Source organism: Eriocheir sinensis, unplaced genomic scaffold, assembly GCF_024679095.1.
Source record: "Eriocheir sinensis breed Jianghai 21 unplaced genomic scaffold, ASM2467909v1 Scaffold216, whole genome shotgun sequence".
Lineage (NCBI taxonomy): Eukaryota > Metazoa > Arthropoda > Malacostraca > Decapoda > Varunidae > Eriocheir > Eriocheir sinensis.
Genome location: NW_026111517.1, coordinates 17,501 through 36,026, shown reverse-complemented (window position 1 = coordinate 36,026; position 18,526 = coordinate 17,501). Strand labels below are relative to the sequence as shown.

Sequence of the window (18,526 nt, the reverse complement as noted above, 5' to 3'; positions counted from 1 at the left end):
TTGAAGATCCATGATGTTGTTCCTCTGGTCAAATAATCTTTACTTGAGGAGAACGAGCAGGAGGGAATGAGGGATGGCTGGCTGCAGGGCGTGGCTGGACGAACCTTCCTTTGGCACCTCTGAAAAGTGTGAAATCGTATGAAAGTTGCAATACCAGAAAATATATGGAAACTTGTTATTTGGGGTAAAGGTACAGGCCCCGAAGTCTTGGACAGTTATGATGAAGCTAGGAAAGTAAATGGACCCTATGTATTGACTAGTATACTTTAATTAAACCATTTATTTAATTATATTCACTTAACTTTCGCGAACATAAGTACAAAGTCGGTAACCAGTCGAGCTATGGATGTCCCCACTCACAGGATACTTGTTCTGCATCTTGTGAATTAACCTGCCTTTGTGTGTGTGTGTGTGTGTGTGTGTGTGTGTGTGTGTGTGTGTGTGTGTGTGTGTGTGTGTGTGTGTAATTCACCTCTTGGTCTGCGGCGTCTCTCCCGAGACAGACAGCCGTTCCCCTACGGAAGAGCACAGAGCTAGTAGTACCGATCTTTGGGTAGGACTGAGACCACTCACACACAGCACACCTCGACAACGAGGTCACAACTCCTTGCCTGACGTCGCGTACCTACTCACTGCTAAGTGAACAGGGGCTACACGTGAAGGAAGATAAACCCAACTTATCTTCACCCGACCTTGGAATTGAACCACGGACCTTCTGGTTGTGAGTCAGACGCTCTACCCTGTGTGTGTGTGTGTGTGTGTGTGTGTGTGTGTGTGTGTGTGTGGGGTGGAAATTCAGTATAATTTGAGGGGATAACAACATTCCGGCGAGTTAGGGAGAGATCTGAGGCTCCGAGACGTCCACAACAAGGAAGGAGTTAATTAGACAAATAGACCCTTCGTGTTTGATGATGACGATGATGATGTTGATAATGCGAAAATAGATCCCTTACTAAGGCCGGTGTCACACTGGGCGGTTTTGCCGCGCGGTATTACGCGGCAGCCGCCCAACACCGCAGCACGCTGCGGCAGAATCGCCCTGCCGCGCTGCCGTTGCCCGCCGCGATTGAGGACACAACACACAATTCAATGCACGTGGTCACACAAGGTGGTTCTGCCGCGCGGTCGACCACCATGCTTGATGTTGATTTGATAGTTCATTTAGTGTAATTGTCAATCTTTCCCCGGCAGATATTGCCCTCAATACTGTGTGTTTTGTTTGGAGATGTGAGGCCTTAGAACTTGCAGCAATTTATCAAATGACCTTGGTCATTCGGCAATTAGAAACATAAGAACGTCGGAGTCTGCAAGAGGCCGATAGGCCTGTACAAGGCAGCTCCTTTGAACCTAAGCTCCAGTGAATCTAACCCCACCTGATATCACTGTCCAAGAATTTATCTAATCTATTTTTTTTAATGCGACAGTTGTATTGCCACTCACCACATGACTGCTTAGCCGGTTCCTCTCATCTACCAATGTTAGTAAACCAATTTTTGTCTATGTCCTTGTTGAATCTGAATCTATCCAGTTAAAACCCATTACTACGTGTCCTACCTGGTTCTCTTACCAACATAACCTTATTAATATCCCCCTTATTAAAGCCCTTCATCCATTTATAAAACTCGATCACGCACCCTTCGCCTTCTTGAGAATGCATGTTTAACTGTTTCAGTCTTTCCTTGTATGGCAAGTTTCGTAGCCCTTGAATCATCATAGTCATCCTTCTCTGCATCGATTCTAACATTTTGATATCCATTCTATAGTAAGGTGACCATAACTGAACAGCATAATAAAGATGAGGTCTAACTAATGCTACATATAGTTTGAGGAAGACTTCAGCGCTTCTATTGATTACGCTCCTTGAAATAAAACCCAGTACCCTGTTTGCTCGATTTCTAGCTTGAATGCATTGTGCCCTTGGACCAAGAGCAGAGCTCACTAACACCCCCTATTCTCATAAAACTTCTCAAACTTTTCTCTTGTTTTCCTCCAAGCATGAAATGGGTGAACCCAATTTCTCAGACATGTGGACTCTTAAGTAATCCCTCTGCCTCAAGGACACAAACAACCTTGAAGTTGGCGCTGCCGCTGGCAAAACCGCCAGTGTGACATTATGCTGGTCATTGTCATTTTAAGGTATGTAAGGACACGAGCATCGGGGAGGGAGTATGAGGGAGGATGGGAGGTATAGCTGTGACGTATAATGTGGTAGCGATGAAAGAAAACGTATGAATTAATTCTTGATTATAGAATACAGTAAAATGTAAACTTTTAACGTTTATTTAGTTCTTACATTAAATTTTGTTACCACACGCAATGTAATGTTATAGTTTTTTTATTGTGAAGACTTGGTAATAGGTTAATTTTCATGACGATCAAGAATCGATCAATTTAACAATTCGTTTATAAAAAGTTAGATTGGAAAACTGGTTTAACGATAGACTTATATGGTTTCCTTGCTCTTCATATGTGTTTCATAATTCAGTAAACATGAGGATAAGGTAGGACATCTACTACTACAACATTTATAGTTATAAAACTCTTTGGGCCCACTCATTTACTACAACCATAGGCGGCGGGGGAGGGTGGCTTTTAGGGCTTCAGCCCCAGATCTTTCATCAAAAGACCCAGATCTTTCTTTAAGGTTTTAAGGTGTTAAGATATTTTTTTACTTAATTCATTATACAGTAAATTGATTCTAGTGTAGGACGTATCATAAATTAATTTTGTCATTATACCAAGCCCTTATGTCTCCAAAGAAGAAGAATCTATGGGGATGTTTTTATTTTTTTCCCAGGGAGCATACGCGGACCCCTCCCATTGCCAGACAGGGTTTAAGTCCCCGATGTCTACAATGTCTGGCATCGATCCTGATTACAGCAGAGGATACTATCTGATGTTACACCAGACAGCCTATATTAGTGACATCACTGCCATCGTAAATCTGAAATTTTGCTTATATATATATATATATATATATATATATATATATATATATATATATATATATATATATATATATATATATATATATATATATATATATATATATATATATATATATAAAGTTAAGCGTTCTGCAGCCTCTAGCCTGGAGTCATGTAATTCCTGTTGAGAGGGTCTTCTGTTCAAAGAAGTTGAATAATGCAGAGTGGAGTCATCAGCATATGAGTAGATAGGACAGGTTGTTATGGAAAGAAGATCACTGATGAATAACAGGAAGAGAGTGGGTGATAGGACGGAGCCCTGTGGAACACCACTGTTAATAGGTTTAGAGGAAGAACAGTGACCGTCTACAACAGCAGAGATAGAACGGTCGGAAAGGAAACTGGAGATAAAGGAACAGAGAAAGATAGAATCCGAAGAGGGCAGTTTAGATAGCAAAGAATTATGCAGGACTATTTCGAAGGATTTCTTTTTGTATAGTGCAACTGAGTAAGTTTCACAGTAACGGCTAAAGAGGATGACCAAGAATTAGTTAAGAGAGCAAGAAGATCGCCAGTAGAACGCCTCTTGCGGAACCCATACTGGCGATGAGATAGAAGGTTAGAAGTGGAAAGGTGCTTTTGAATCTTCCGGTTAAGGATTGATTCAAAAGCTTTAGATAGACAGGAAAGTAAAGCTATAAGGCGGTAGTTTGAACGATTGGAACGTTCACCCTTCTTAGGCAGAAGCTGTACGAAGCCGTACTTCCAGAAGGAAGGAAAGGTAGCTGTTGATAGGCAGAGACGAAAGAGTTTGACCAGGCAGGGTGTCAGCACGGAAGCATAGTTTTTAAGGACAATAGGAGGCACTCCATCATGTCAATAAGCCTTCTGAGAGTTGAGACCAGAGAGGGCATAAAAAACATCATTCCTAATAATCTAAATAACAGGCATAAAGGAGTCAGAGGGGGGGTGAGTAGGAGAAACATGCCCAGAATCGTTCAGAGTGGAGTTGTTACAGAAAGTTTGAGCGAAGAGTTCAGCCTTAGAGATAGATGAGACGGCAGTGCTGCTGTCTGGGTTAAGATGAGGCGGGAAAGAGGAAGAAGTGAAATTGGAGGAGATATTTTTGGCTAAGTGCCAGAACTCTCTGGAAGAAATAGAGAAAACAAGGTGTTGACATTTTCTATGGATAAAGGAGTTTTTTTGATAAGTCGAAGAATATATTTGGCACGATTCCGGGCGGAAATGTAATGATCATGGTTAGAGGGAGTTCGAGGGCCTTGGTACATTTTGTGAGCTGCCTCTCTATCTTTGACAGCACGAGAACAAGCGTGATTAAACCAAGGTTTTTTAGCATGGGGAGTAGAGAAAGTACGTGGAATGTATGCTTCCATTCCAGAGACAATCACCTCTGTGATGCGCTGAGCACACACAGAGGGGTCTCTATCCTGGAAGCAAATCGGAAATCGGAAAAGTACATCCTCAGGTCGTCCCACCGAGTTGAAGCAAAATGCCAGAAGCATTGCCTCTTTGGAGGTCCAGAGGGTGTACAGGAGTGATAGGACAGGATACAGAAATAAGGTTGTGATCGGAGGAGCCCAACGGAGAGAACAGGTTGACAGAGTAAGCAGAAGGATTAGAGGTAAGGAAGAGGTCTAGAATGTTGGGCCTGTCTCCAAGACGATCGGGAATACGTGTAGGGTGCTGAACCAACTGCTCCAGGTCGTTGAGGAGAGCAAAGTTGTAGGCTTGTTCACCAGGCTGGTCAGTGCAAGAGGATGAAAGCCAAAGCTGGTGGTGAACATTGAAATCTCCCAAGATGGAGATTTCAGCGAAGGAAAAGTCAAGATGTGCTCCACTTTAGAGTTCAAATAGTCAAAGAGTTTTACATAGTTAGTAGAGTTAGGTGAGAGATAAACAGCACAGATGTATTTAGTAATAGAATGACAATGAAGTCTTAGCCAGATGGTGGAAAATTCAGAAGAGTCAAGGTCGTGGGCACGAGAGCAAGTGATGTCGTTGCGCACGTAGGCGCAACATCCAGCTTTGGATTGAAATTTAGGATAGAGATAGTAGGAGGGAACAGAGTAGAGGTTGTTGTCCGTAGCCTCAGAAACCTGTGTCTCGGTGAGGAAGAGTAGGTGAGGTTTAGAGGAGGAGAGATGGTGTTCCACAGAATGAAAATTAGAACGGAGGCCGCACATGTTGCAGAAATTGATAAGGAGGAGGTTCGAGGAGTTATCAGGACACCTCTCAAGTCGGCAGCCAGAAGGGGAGTCCTCCCTGGGGGAATTTATGGTCCCCCCCCCCAGGTGGGGACTCCGAGGTAGTGTTTTCGTTAGCCATTTTGAATTTTGAATTTTGGGAAAAGGTGTTTGTGTTTTGTGAATGTAGTGTGGTGTAGAAAGAGAGGAACTGTCTTTAGAGAGCATGCTGAACTGCTCTCTGGTGTTAATGAGACAAAAGGGAAACGGTTAGTGAGGACATGGGAAGGGTCTTTGTAGGGCTTCAGCACCCTCCTCGCTTCTCATATATCCTCACCGGAAGTAGCTCACGCCCGTTCGGTAGGTGTCTTCCTACCTACTCCTACTAAATATATGGCTCTTCGTCTCATCAGCTCTCCTCCTCATACAGAGAGTCTTCTACCTCTTAATTACCGCCGCCATGCTGCCTCTCTTTCTCTCTTCTATCGATATTTCCACGCTGACTGCTCTTCTGAACTTGCTAACTGCATGCCTCCCCTCCTCCCGGGCCCCGCTGCAAGCACTTTCTACTCATGCTCATCCCTATACTATCCAAACCCTTTATGCAAGAGATAACCAGCATCTTCACTCTTTCATCCCTCACTCTGGTAAACTCTGGAACAATCTTCCTGCATCTGTATTTCATCCTGCCTACGACTTGAACTCTTTCAAGAGAAGGGTATTTGGACACCTCTCCTTCCGATATTGACCTCTCTTTCGGCCACCTCTGGATTATATTTAGGAGAGGTAAGTAGAGGGCATTTTTTATTATTGTTTCCTTTTTTTGGGTGCCCTTGAACTGTTTCCTATGTTGTATATATATATATATATATATATATATATATATATATATATATATATATATATATATATATATATATATATATATATATATATATATATATATATATATATATTGATTAATGTTAAATTAAAGGTCTTGCTCTAGTGTAAGTTGCCAGATAGCTACATGATGTTCTCTTAAACTGCCGGTAAATAATAAGCATGAAATGAATAACTCAAGTCTAAGCTATCCACACATATATTGGCAAATACTGCTATAACTCACTGACAGCCTTTGCGTCGTCATTGAGGTAGATATGTATTATGTAAACAGTCGCAGCGCTTCAACACGAGTTTTAATACGAGTCTATCCTTAAAATACGTTTTCTTCGTTATTTACTTCTTCAAATCGTGTTGTCGGTAAACAAATTTGTAGAAGTAGAGAAAAAATATATTAATGAAATCATGAATGTTAAGCAATAGATTGCATGTAAAATAACTAAGTGACTTGAAAAACTCTTTGTGAATTATTAAGTCCTGAGTATATTTGGTCATTAAATGCTTAATATTTTTTTTTTTGCGGAAAATTTAAAACTCAAGCCAAGGCTATCCACGCTTATGTTGTCGTATAGCGCCTCTCTGACAGGAGAAGGATGCTTGGACGGGTGATTTCTGACATCAGTGCCCTAAATTACGTAAGATAAGGCCATGTCCACACTTGCATCACGTCTGGTGGAGCGAAAGACTTTGTTTGGCCCATAAGAACCGTACTACATAGCGACAATCTCTCTCTCTCTCTCTCTCTCTCTCTCTCTCTCTCTCTCTCTCTCTCTCTCTCTCTCTCTCTCTCTCTCTCTCTCTCTCTCTCTTTCCATAGACTCTGGCTTTACAGCAATGCCTGGCAATGTTACCCGGAGACCTCATGACCTATTAATACCATTGTGCAGGACATCACATCGTATGGAGTATGCATCTCATGTGTGGGGAGGCTCCACTCACACAGCTCTTCTGGACAGAGTGGAGGCTAAGGCTCTTCGTCTCGTCAGCTCTCCTCCTCATACTGATAGTCTTCTACCTCTTAAATTCCGCCGCAATGTTGCCTCTCTTTCTATCTTCTATCGATATTTCCACGCTGACTGCTCTTCTGAACTTGCTAACTGCATGCCTCCCCCCTCCCGCGGCCCCGCTGCACTCGACTTTCTACTCATGCTCATCCTTATACTGTCCAAACCCCTTATGCAAGAGTTAACCAGCATCTTCACTCTTTCATCCCTCACGCTGGTAAACTCTGGAACAATCTTCCTTCATCTGTATTTCCTCCTGCCTACGACTTGAACTCTTTCAAGAGGAGGGTATCAGGACACCTCCTCCCGTATTTGATCTTCCTTTCAGCCACCTCTTTTGTTTCTTTTTAGGAGCAGCAGTAGCAGGCTTTTTTTATTATTGTTTTCTTTTTTTGTGTGCCCTTGAGCTGCCTCCTTTGTTGTAAAAAAAAAAAAAAAGAGCATCCTATCAAGAGGAGCTAAAATCTGGAATGACTTACCACAACACTTAAAAACTGATGAGAATATAAGATTGTTCAAACCAAATTAATAAAATGGCTTCTTAGTACCTATGAGAACTTATGGTCACATTGATTTTTAATTTATTTTATAGTGTTTTGAATGGTTCATTGCGTTTTTTTCTCACATTATTTTGCAAACTCCGACTGATTGCTTTAAATTTCATTATTTAAATAATAATCAAGCTCTTTTCAAGTTTTTATTTCACATGTACACTTGTTTACTGCTAGAGTGATGTCATCTAAGTTTTTTTTTCCCCATGTTCGTATTGTATACATTTTTCACTTCGACTGACCTATACATTTATACATTGTTGAAATATATGTACGTTATTATGCTTTATGTGGCTAAACATGTCCCTTGTTATGTACTTTCTTTACGAGTCTTCAGGTCCTAAGAAAGCCTCGGCTTAATGGCCCTAGCTTAAAATAAAAACTACATTTGTAATTTACCAATATGTATATAACTATTAAGCCAAAAATAAATATATCAATATATATATATATATATATATATATATATATATATATATATATATATATATATATATATATATATATATATATATATATATATATATATATATATATATATATATACACACACACACACACACACACACACACACACACACGGGTTTAACGTTACCAATAATTTAGGCTTCTTAGAATAATTAGCGTATTTGTATAATGAATCGAGGCCGAGTGTCCATTTATGAGGGAGTAAGTCTGTCATTACGTGTGTTGATGGTTTGAAGTTTCTGGTTTGTGTTTAGTGAATGTGTTGGTGTGTGGTATGTTGGTATGTTGTGGCGTTTGTTGATATATGTGGTGATGGCGTTGGTGATACTGCGGTGAACTAACGTGAGATAGAATGTAGATTGATGGGTAGAAACACATATGGCAATTGATAGACTCTCACAGAAGTAGTTGGTGAGGCAGAAGGAAAAGGAGTAAACGAGTGTCAGTCTGATTGTTGTTACCATTAGAAAATCCGCCTTCAACCTTATGGTACCTTCACTAAAACTCTTCAGGTTACCTTGGCGGATATCCCCAAAGGAACTACCATTAACCAGCACCATCTTTTCCCAAAAAATCCCCCAATCACATGTAGCCGGAGTTGAAGGGATGGAGGGAGTGGCTTTCTTTTCGCTTGGCTAATGATATACGCGTAATGGGGAAGGGCAGGAGCTTCTATGCGCTGGTAACTGGGGGCGGATAAGATGTGGAGCGATGCAATGCGGACGTAACGATGTTGTTGGGCTCCTCATTGTTAGTCTCGTGATCTTACCTGGCGGCAGTGCTGGAATTGTATGCGTATAGTTGTGTGCTGCTCATTATTCGCTTGCTGCCTTGCTTCCTCTGATGATGCGTGTTGTGTCAGGAAGCCAAACCCATGTCCCTGCCTCCCCGTCCTCCTTACACGTGACAATCTTGCCAATAATAATGGTAGTAAAAGTTGTGTGTAGCTCAATATTCTCTTGCTATCATGCTTCCCTTGATAATATGTATTGCATCAGGAAGCCAAACGCATGTGTCTGTCCCCTCGTCCTCCTTATGCGGGAACAGAGTAATAAAGCTTCTGGTAATGGTAATAATGAAGAATAAAGCGAGGAAGAGAAGGTAGAGTGTGGGAGAAGACAGTTATGTCATTTCCTGCGGCAGTAATGATCAGGAGAGCGAGTCGAGTCAGACTGCAGCAGCTGCTAATCTAAACCAGAGTGAATGTATAGGAGGCGAGGCTACACACACACACACACACACACACACACACACACACACACACACACACACACACACACAGCTCAATCGGTAGAGCGCTGCGCTGCAAGGCTTTGCGGCCAAACAGGCAGCGGTTTGAGCCCCATCAGGCCGGATTCTTTCTGTTGACAAGGAGTGGTTACTGTCCTCCCTTGAGCAAGGGGATGGGGGTGTGGTGTGTGAGGTCCTGGCTGTACCGAGAGATCGATGATGATGAGCACTTGTTCACGTCGGGAGGGTACCTGCTGGCGGGACCGAGTCCAACTCGTGATCAGGCCGAGGTGAATTACACACACACACACACACACACACACACACACACACACACACACACACAAGACTTTTTAATCAGTATTTATCATGGGAAGAATACTTTCTCTTTGTAATGTTGACGGGTATTGTATTATTGTGTGTGTGTGTGTGTGTGTGTGTGTGTGTGTGTGTGTGCGTGCGTGTAGCTTCGCCTCCTATACATTCACCGGTTTTAGGTTATCAGGGTCATTGGATCAAAATGTACATCCGCTGCATCAAAATCCACAGCCTCGCCCAAGTTTATGCTATATATGTACAGTGTGTAATTGTGGTCTCGTGGGCTCTCTTTGTGGCGCTGTGTCGCTTCAGTCTGTACATTACGTTGGTTGAGCTCCGTCAAAGCCTCTCCGACCCTAAGCTGTATACGCTCTGCACTAACCTGCTCAAGGAAATGCCGAGAAGCAGGACGCGGGAGAATATTTGGCAGGGCAGGGACACAGGAACAACAAGAGGAAAAAAGAGAACATGATCAGTAGGGACAGGAAAAAGAGGGTTACAGGAGGAGGAGGAGGAGAACCAGAAGGAAATGGGAAATGAACAGCGAGAACAAAAAGTATCTGTGGCTACAATTCAATGAAGAAAAGGTAAGTCCTGCACCATGGGAGGGGATATCCAGCACACCAATACCACATGGGAAACACTCCACTATCCACCATAGAGGCAGAGAAAGACCAGGGACTGTATGTTATCAGGCTACCAGTGAAGAGATATCCAGCACACCAATACCACATGGGAAACACTCCATTATCCACCACAGAGGCAGAGAAAGACCAGGGACTGTATGTTATCAGGCTACCAGTGAATGTGAAATCTGTGCCAATCGCAGCAGACGGGTTAAACCTTTATGGAGTATGTGGTGCTTTTCTTGAGGGCAAAGAGTCGTCTGTTTCCGTCTGTGGCTTTGGTCTTGGAGGAACCTGACTCGCCGCGCTCTTTGTAGTGGATCTTGCAGCTGGTGATGATCCCATTCTGGTGCTCGGCCAGCAGGCTCCCAGCAGATGATGAGGCTCTGAAGGGAAAGGCCGTGTGAGGGAAAAAAGTTATACGATAAATCATCAAAATACAATCTTAAAAAGTTTGAACATTGTGTGAGGCCATGAATGCTTCAACTTAACCCCCTGACTGTGGATTTCCTACCAGAAGACCTCACCAAGCTACAGGAATGGAACACAAACCGGCTGCTACAATTCAGTGGAGAAAACTGTAAAGTCCTGCAGCTTGGGAGGATATCCTGCACCAATGCCACATTGGATACACTCCACTATCCACCACAGAGCCAGGGAAAGACATGGGAGTAAATGTTTTCAGGCTACCAGTGAAGGCCAAATCCGTGCCAATCGCAGCAGACGGGTCAAATATAATGAATGTGCAAGGGTTAAAAATACTGAAACAATGAATGTGCAACTTGTAGAGATGATGTGAAGGAAACGAACAGAGCAGAAAGCTATTTAAAAACGAGTTTCACAATGTATCTTTGCCTTGGAAGCCTTCCAACTCACCCTTGAGCTGGCAGCCTCAACGCTCACATTCTGAGGATCCTTTGAGGGCACGTCTGAGAAGGTTCTGGCAGTGACCTCCGGGGTGGCGTCTCCCCCGCCATTACTGTTGACGGCGGTGAGCCACACGCTGTGCTCAGTGAACTGGTCCAGGCCTTGGAGGTCATGTGACGTACCAGTGACCTTTACTTCGTGTTCTTCTGCTGACCCAACCTGAGGAGAAAACTACAAGGGAGACAATGGTTAAGATACACACTGGGACTTGTACAAACACACGGCTATGGTCACCCTCTACTCAAAGGAAGGTCACTAATGACACACAAGGATATGGGGAGACTTTTGTTAGGCAACAGAGACTCCACATTTAGCACACAGTTCTATAAGGCCGTCCACACCTGCGTATAGAACATGGTGTATCCCGTGATGGGCGTTTTGGCCAGTACGGGCGGCGACCAAGTGGCCTCCAGACTGGTGGGTGAGGTGGAGACAACTTTCAGACTCTGAGGCGGAGGGCAGGTCCAGGTCCGGCTTGGTGAACACCCGCACCTCGTGTATGGAGGCGCCCACCAGGCCGCCGGAGGTGTGGGCCGCCACCCGCACCATGTAGTTACTCCCGGGACTTAGGTCGCTGATCTGGGTCTTGTATTCATCCCGTCCCTCGCTGGAGGAGCTGCACTCACGTTCTGGACGCGTTCTCTGCAGTGAAGGGAGGAAAGTGATGTGTGAATTACTTACTTTTGATGAAATGTTGTATATGTACTCGCTAAAATGTTATTATTTCTTTATAATCACTGGAATGGCAGTTGGATAACTCTGTATTTGCTAAATACATCTTAACAGTAGTAGTATTGTGTTGAATTTTTTATGCAATAAATATTCCCAGGTTGTGTCCTTTGGTTCTGACCTGAGTGATCCTTCCTGCTTGTAGAGGACTGAGTATCCCAGGAATAATTATTGTGAACAGCATAAAGACTAGTAGGCACAGTGACTGTCAAGGCCCACACCAAGAGAAGGCAAATGATGTAAACAAGCTGTGTCAACAATGAGCAGACATTCTAAGTATTGAAAACAAGGAGTAGTAGTAGTAGTGGTGTGCCTGAGCTGCCCCACTTACTGTGTCTGTGACCTGCCTTGTGCGTGGGTGGTGGCATGCTGCTCCTCCCTGAAGGTGAGCCCAGACAACTTATTATCAAAATACCACAACAAAATAGTCATTCTCGGGTAAATCACATTTTAGTGAGTCAGTAACTCTCAGCACCGGCTTTGATATCTCCAAACTTCAGGACAATCAAATATGAACACATTACTGGAGACGTGTGCTTTGCCCACAGTGTAATCTATGCATTTTATTCAGTCTTCAAGGAATAATAAACACAACAAAGGGTTATGCTTACAGCCATGCTAAGAAAATCACATGCATCAACATCAATAACTTGGGTAATGTACACTTTAGAAAACTGCAGCGTCTGTACCAGCGGCTGCAGCTGCCCTCAGAAACATTGGAATACATTCAGTAACCTTGTAAATGTTTGCGTCTGGGCTTATTAGCAACCTGGAATTATCTGGACTAGTCACTGCCTGTGTCCAATGCAGACAACACTACATCAGTACTCATGAATGCAAACAAAGGGCTACAGTGTGAACAGTGTCTGCCCCGCACGGCACCGCTGCTTACTTGACTCAAGGACACACAGCTGGGCGTCCCCGGCGAGCTGTGCGCCACACACTGGTACATCCCGGTGTACTCCTGGCGCACCAGGCCAAGGATCTGCAGGTTGTTGCCGCTCACACTCTACAGGGAGGCTTGGCATTACACACACCTAACACAACACAGCTGTGTTTTGTGTAGCTATTGACAGCCTTATATTTATCTCCTGCATAGAGCCTTATATCCCTTATCTACTGAAATCCCTTATGTATCTACTTAGAACCTTGTATCCCTTTTCCTTTACTTATCTCTTTAGAACCTTATGCATGGAACCTTATGGATTCTAATGTATCTCTTTACATACCTTATGCATCCATTTAGAGCAGTGGTTCTTAACCTTTTTACTTCCCCGCCCCTTCCAGGAAGTAGTCCTTCCCTCCACGCCCCCTTGCATCTAGCAATAAAATTTCCTTACAGATGTTAAAGAAACTGGCAAGCCCTAAGTAGACTACAGGAAACTGAAGTAATGGCGATACTTTTGCATTTGTTCATAAACTTCTCAATATTAGCCCACGCTCTTGGTAAGAGAATAGCAAATATAATTAGAGAAATTCCTAGTTTTCCCTAGGGCTCACCCCCCTGGAAATTACTGTGCTCCCCTCAGAGGGTGCACCCCCAGATTAGAACCACTGAGTTATGGCATTACATTCCTTTCCCATAATGTATGTATGTATGTATGTATCCACCAATCTATCTATCTTATGAATCTACATATCTCTGTCCTTTTAAACCTGTAACAGCGATAAATTTCCACACCGCCACAGAAGTCCGGCTCACCTGAAGGTATTCCGTCTCCACCAGCAGCTCGCCGTTCTTGAGCCAGTGGAGCGAGGGCTCTGGCTGGCCGTACACGCTGCACTCCAGCTCCACGTTCTCCTTCTCATAGGCGAGAGCGTTGGCCGGCTGCCTCAGAAACCTAGGAGCAACTGTCACACAATTTTCAAGCTTTAGTAACTGAGAGAAACATGATGACTGAAGAACACTAAGATTTTTACTATGCCAAACTTTATACTCAAACCGCAAAATTATTGCTATTCTTTGTTATTCCATTTTCAACATTTTACCACTCTAGTAACTGAGAGGAACTTAATGATTGACAAACACTTTAGATTTTTACAATGGCAAAATTTATCCACACAAATCACAAAAAATATGCAGTCTTTGTTATATCACTGAAAACACTTTAGTACTGAGACAAACATCTAACCTAACCTAACTTAACGATAACTGGCAAATGCTAACCTTTCACAATGCCAAACTTTATATACTCAAACCACAAAGATATGAATAGTCTTTCTTATACCATTTTCAATACTAGTAACGGAGACAAACATATGATCATCATTTCCTGGATGCCTGCTCCTAGGAGCTCCCACCAGGATGGCCATGGCAGAAGAGCTTCCATCTTTCTCTATCCAGACACTCCCTCCTTGCCTGCTCAAAGTTTCTCAAAGATTTTCCCCCCCTCTCCCCAACGTACTCTTGCACCCTATCCCTCCAGTTCACTGAAGGTCGGCCTCCAGCATTCCCTCCCTCTATCTCACTCACATACACCCTTCTGGTCATCTTACTCTCCTCCATTCGCTCCATGTGGCCAAACCACTTTAAAGTCTGTCGCTTCACTTCTTCCACCACTCCACACTTCTTCCCTTCACCCCTGTGACACATTCCAAATGCTCATACACACTTTCATTACTCATTCCTTCCATTCTACTCACATCACAAGCTCTCCTCAAAAAACTCATTTCCACTGCCTGCACTCTAGACCTCTGACTTTCATTCCAGGCCCACGTTTCACTTGCATATGTGAGGGTTGGTACTATTATTGTATTTCTCAAATCCCTCTTTACCTCCATGCTCACACTTCTGCCATTCATGATTCGTCCCAAAGACCCTACCACCCTTCTTCCTTGCAATGCCCTTTCTCTTATCTCTCCCTCCATACCACCATGCTTACACATAACTGATCCAAGATACTTAAACTCATTGACCTCCTCCATTTCTTCACCATTCAAAATTATTTTGCATTCTTTTTCACATTAAATTCTCACTCTATATGGGCATACAAAATCTACAACCTCACTTCTATTTCGCTCACAAACCATCACTTCACTTCTGTTGACATTTACTTTCAGCTTTCTCCTGTTACAGACACTATCAAAAACACTGACCAAATTTTGTAGGTCACTTTCATTTTCTGCAATGAGCACCGTGTCATCAGCAAACAGTATCGAATTCAGTACCCACTTCCTTCCCTCATCGAACAGTCTTACTCCATCTTCTCCAACTTTGCCCTTCATTTCTCTAATGACACCATCCATATAAATATTGAATAACCATGGTGACATGACGCACCCTTGTCTTAAGCCCACTTTTATCTCAAAATGTTCACTTGTTTCTCCAGTAATTTTGACACATGCAGATGCATCATCATATAGAGAATGTTTTAGATATAGATTTTTCAATATTCATGAAGGCAGCGTATAGTTTCTTTCCTTTTACTATTATTTTTTCTACTTCCATCCTGAAGGCAAATATCTGATCCACACATCCCCTTCCCTTCCTGAAGCCTCCTTGTTCTTCACTGATTTTCTCTTCTGTAAGTCTTTGCACCCTCTCTATTATGATTTTTCCATATACCTTTCCGGGTATACTCAGGAGACCTATACCTCTATAGCTCCCACATTCCCCTCTCCTGCCCTTCGCCTTGTAAACTGGGACAGTGATGGCTTTCGTCCAGTCTGCTGCCCCCCCCCCATGCTACTTCACATATCTTGACCATCCATTTCACGACTTCATCTCCTATGACAAACATATAATTCACAATCACTAAGATTTTTACCATGCCAAACTTTATTCACACAAAGCACAAGAGTTAACCAGCATCTTCATTCTTTCATCCCTTTCACTGGTAAACTCTGGAACAGCCATCATGTGTCTGTATTTCCTCCTGCCTATGACCTCTACACCCAATATTAACCTCTCATTTTTTTCTTTATAGGAGCAGTGCTTTATTGTTTTCATTGTTTTTTTGCCTTTGAACGCTTTCATTGCTGTAAAAAAATATATATGTCATAGTTTTGTCTCACCTTGGACCTGTATGTGGGCCACGGCGTCGAGCGAGTCCTCCCTGTTCTCCGCCCGGCACCTGTACGTCCCCTCGTCCTCCTCCTGCAGGCCATGGATGTGCAGGCTGCTGCTGCTGGTGCCGCAGAACAGTGTGTCCAGGTCCCTGAGGAAAGGCAGAAAGGTACGGTAAGCAAGTGAGTTTTGTATCTAATTGCTGTTTGTCACAATTTTCTTTTTTTACAGTAGAGGAGCAGCTCAAGGGAAAAAATAAATACCAACAAAAACAGTCCATTACAATAAGCCTGCTGCAACACTTACCTTATATACAGCAATAACTGCAACACACACACACACACACACACACACACACACACACACACTAAAAAAAAAAGTAATGGGTATATATTTATTTGATTCTGAAATCTCTCCCTCAGTCACTGTTATCCAAGCTCTCAAGACACATCAAAATACCCCTCTCAGTCATCATCATCATTTCATTGACGCCTGCTCCTAGGAGCTCCCAGCAGGGGATGGCGACGGCAGAAGAGCTTCCACCTTTCTCTATCCAGACACTCCCTCCTTGCCTGCTCAAAGTTTCTCAAAGATCTTTCCCCCTCTTCCTAACGTTTTCTTGCACCATATCCCTCCATTTCACTGGAGGTCGTCCTCCAGCATTCCCTCCCTCTATCTCACTCACATACACCCTTCTGGTCATCTTACTCTCCTCCATTCACTCCATGTGGCCAAACCACTTTAAGGTCTGTCACTTCACTTCTTCCACCACTCCACACTTCCCTTCACCCCTGTGACACATTCCAAAACGCTCGTACACACTTTCATTACTCATTCCATCCAATCTACTCATACCACAAGCACTCCTCAAATAAGTCATTTCCACTGCCTGCACTCTAGATCTCTGACTTTCATTCCAGGCCCACGTTTCATATGTGAGGGTTGGTACTATTATTGTATCTCTCAAATCCCTCTTTACCTCCATGCTCACACTTCTGCCATTCATGATTCGTCCCAAAGACCCTACCACCCTTCTTCCTTGCAATGCCCTTTCTCTTATCTCTCCCTCCGTACCACCATGCTTGCACATAACTGATCCAAGGTACTTAAACTCATTGACCTTCATCATTTAATGCGGAAGATTACTTTACAGTTGATCGATCAAAATAGAACAAGAAGAAATCACAATTTGAAGATAAGTGGTAAAAGATTCTCGTCACACGAAGCTAAACACTTCTTCTTCAATCGAGTTGTTAAGGTTGGAACTCTCTACCCTGTGATGTCGTTGATAGTACAACAGTTATGGCCTTCAATAATAGATTAGACAAGTGTTTTGAATCCAACCAGAAACTAAGATATTACTCATTGTCGTAATAACGTTAAGTTATTTCGAATACTGGTGTCCTTGTCCGCTTTTATCGCCCGGTTAGTGGTAGCAGTAATGGTAGTTCTTTCCTCTTTCCTACATAATTTCCATGCAGTTTTTCCATGCTGCATGGTTCTTTTTCATTTCCTGCCAGGTTTGGCTGGAGGGAATGGGGGGGTGGGGAAGAGCCTTCGCCTTTGCTGTCCTTCATCTTCCACCTTTGATTAGATAGTTAGTGTAGCTTGTCACAAACAGCCTCGTAAGGACCAGCAGGTCTGCTGTTGTTTGTTCTTCCTTTGTGTCTTTGTGTTCTTCAAAATTCAAAATTATTTTGCATTCTTTTTCACATTCAATTCCACTCTATATGGGCATACAAAATCTACAACCTCACTTTTCAGAAACCATCACTTTACTTTTGTTGACATTTACTTTCAGCTTTCTCTTGCTCTTGTTACAGACACTGTCAAAAACAGTGACCAAGTTTTGTAGGTCACTTTCATTTTCTGCAATGAGCACCGTGTCAACAGCAAACAGTACTGAATTCAGTACCCACTTCCTTCCCTCAATCAGTCAGCCTCTGAAATGATGAAGGCTGAGCACCAGGCAGGGAAGAGAACATTCCAGCAAACTATAATGTAAAAAATGTAAAGCCAATAAAATATTCCTGTGGATTGATGAACAACTCATGATTGTATAGAGCCTGTGGCAGCCAGCAACATAAAACATTTTCTTGTCATGAAAGTGAGCATAAATACTCACTTTAAGGCAGTTCACACAGCTACAAAGAATAAAATACAAAATGAACAACATACATCACAAGACAAAGCCCCTGCTGAGAGTGTTGGCCACACAGTGTTAGGCCTTGGCACAAGTATGAGAGAGTATTAACATGCACAAGGTGTCTTAACCATCCTCTTCCCCGCCGCCTGTGAGGAGAGAAACCAAGCATGAGTCTTGTCAGCCGGGCAGGGAATTGGTCAATGCTATTTGTCATGCCATACACTGCTTGTGGGAATATTTACAGGTTCATCACATGCAGCAAAACCATTCTTCCTTGTTGTTACTAAGGCAAACAGCTGATGTTGAGTTTTATTGTAATGCCTTGAAAACTAAGGACACCTTCACTGTAAAAGATACTACAGAGATACTTAGTAGCATAACAACTTTTTAATGTATATGAAAATAGTAAAGAATTCTCCATTTCATGCATCTTGAGACACGAGGCTGTGGGAGTAAGGCTAATCACTGCCAACAGACTGGCTGACCAGCTCAGGGCTCTCTCCAGGGC

General features: G+C 43.0%; 1 protein-coding gene across 1 annotated transcript in view; it reads right to left on the bottom strand.

Annotated features, from left to right (window-relative positions):
* Nucleotides 1-11,129: 11,129 nt before the first annotated feature.
* LOC126990861 (neogenin-like) overlaps nt 11,130-18,526 on the bottom strand; it is a 23,020-nt gene continuing 15,623 nt past the window's right edge. The window contains exons 7-11 of the mRNA XM_050849514.1: nt 15,881-16,023; nt 13,569-13,717; nt 12,759-12,875; nt 11,479-11,779; nt 11,130-11,308 (exon numbers count right to left, since the gene is read on the bottom strand). Coding sequence (XP_050705471.1) covers nt 11,247-11,308; nt 11,479-11,779; nt 12,759-12,875; nt 13,569-13,717; nt 15,881-16,023 — 772 coding nt within the window. The 3' untranslated portion in view covers nt 11,130-11,246. The remainder of the gene's footprint in view (nt 11,309-11,478; nt 11,780-12,758; nt 12,876-13,568; nt 13,718-15,880; nt 16,024-18,526) is intronic.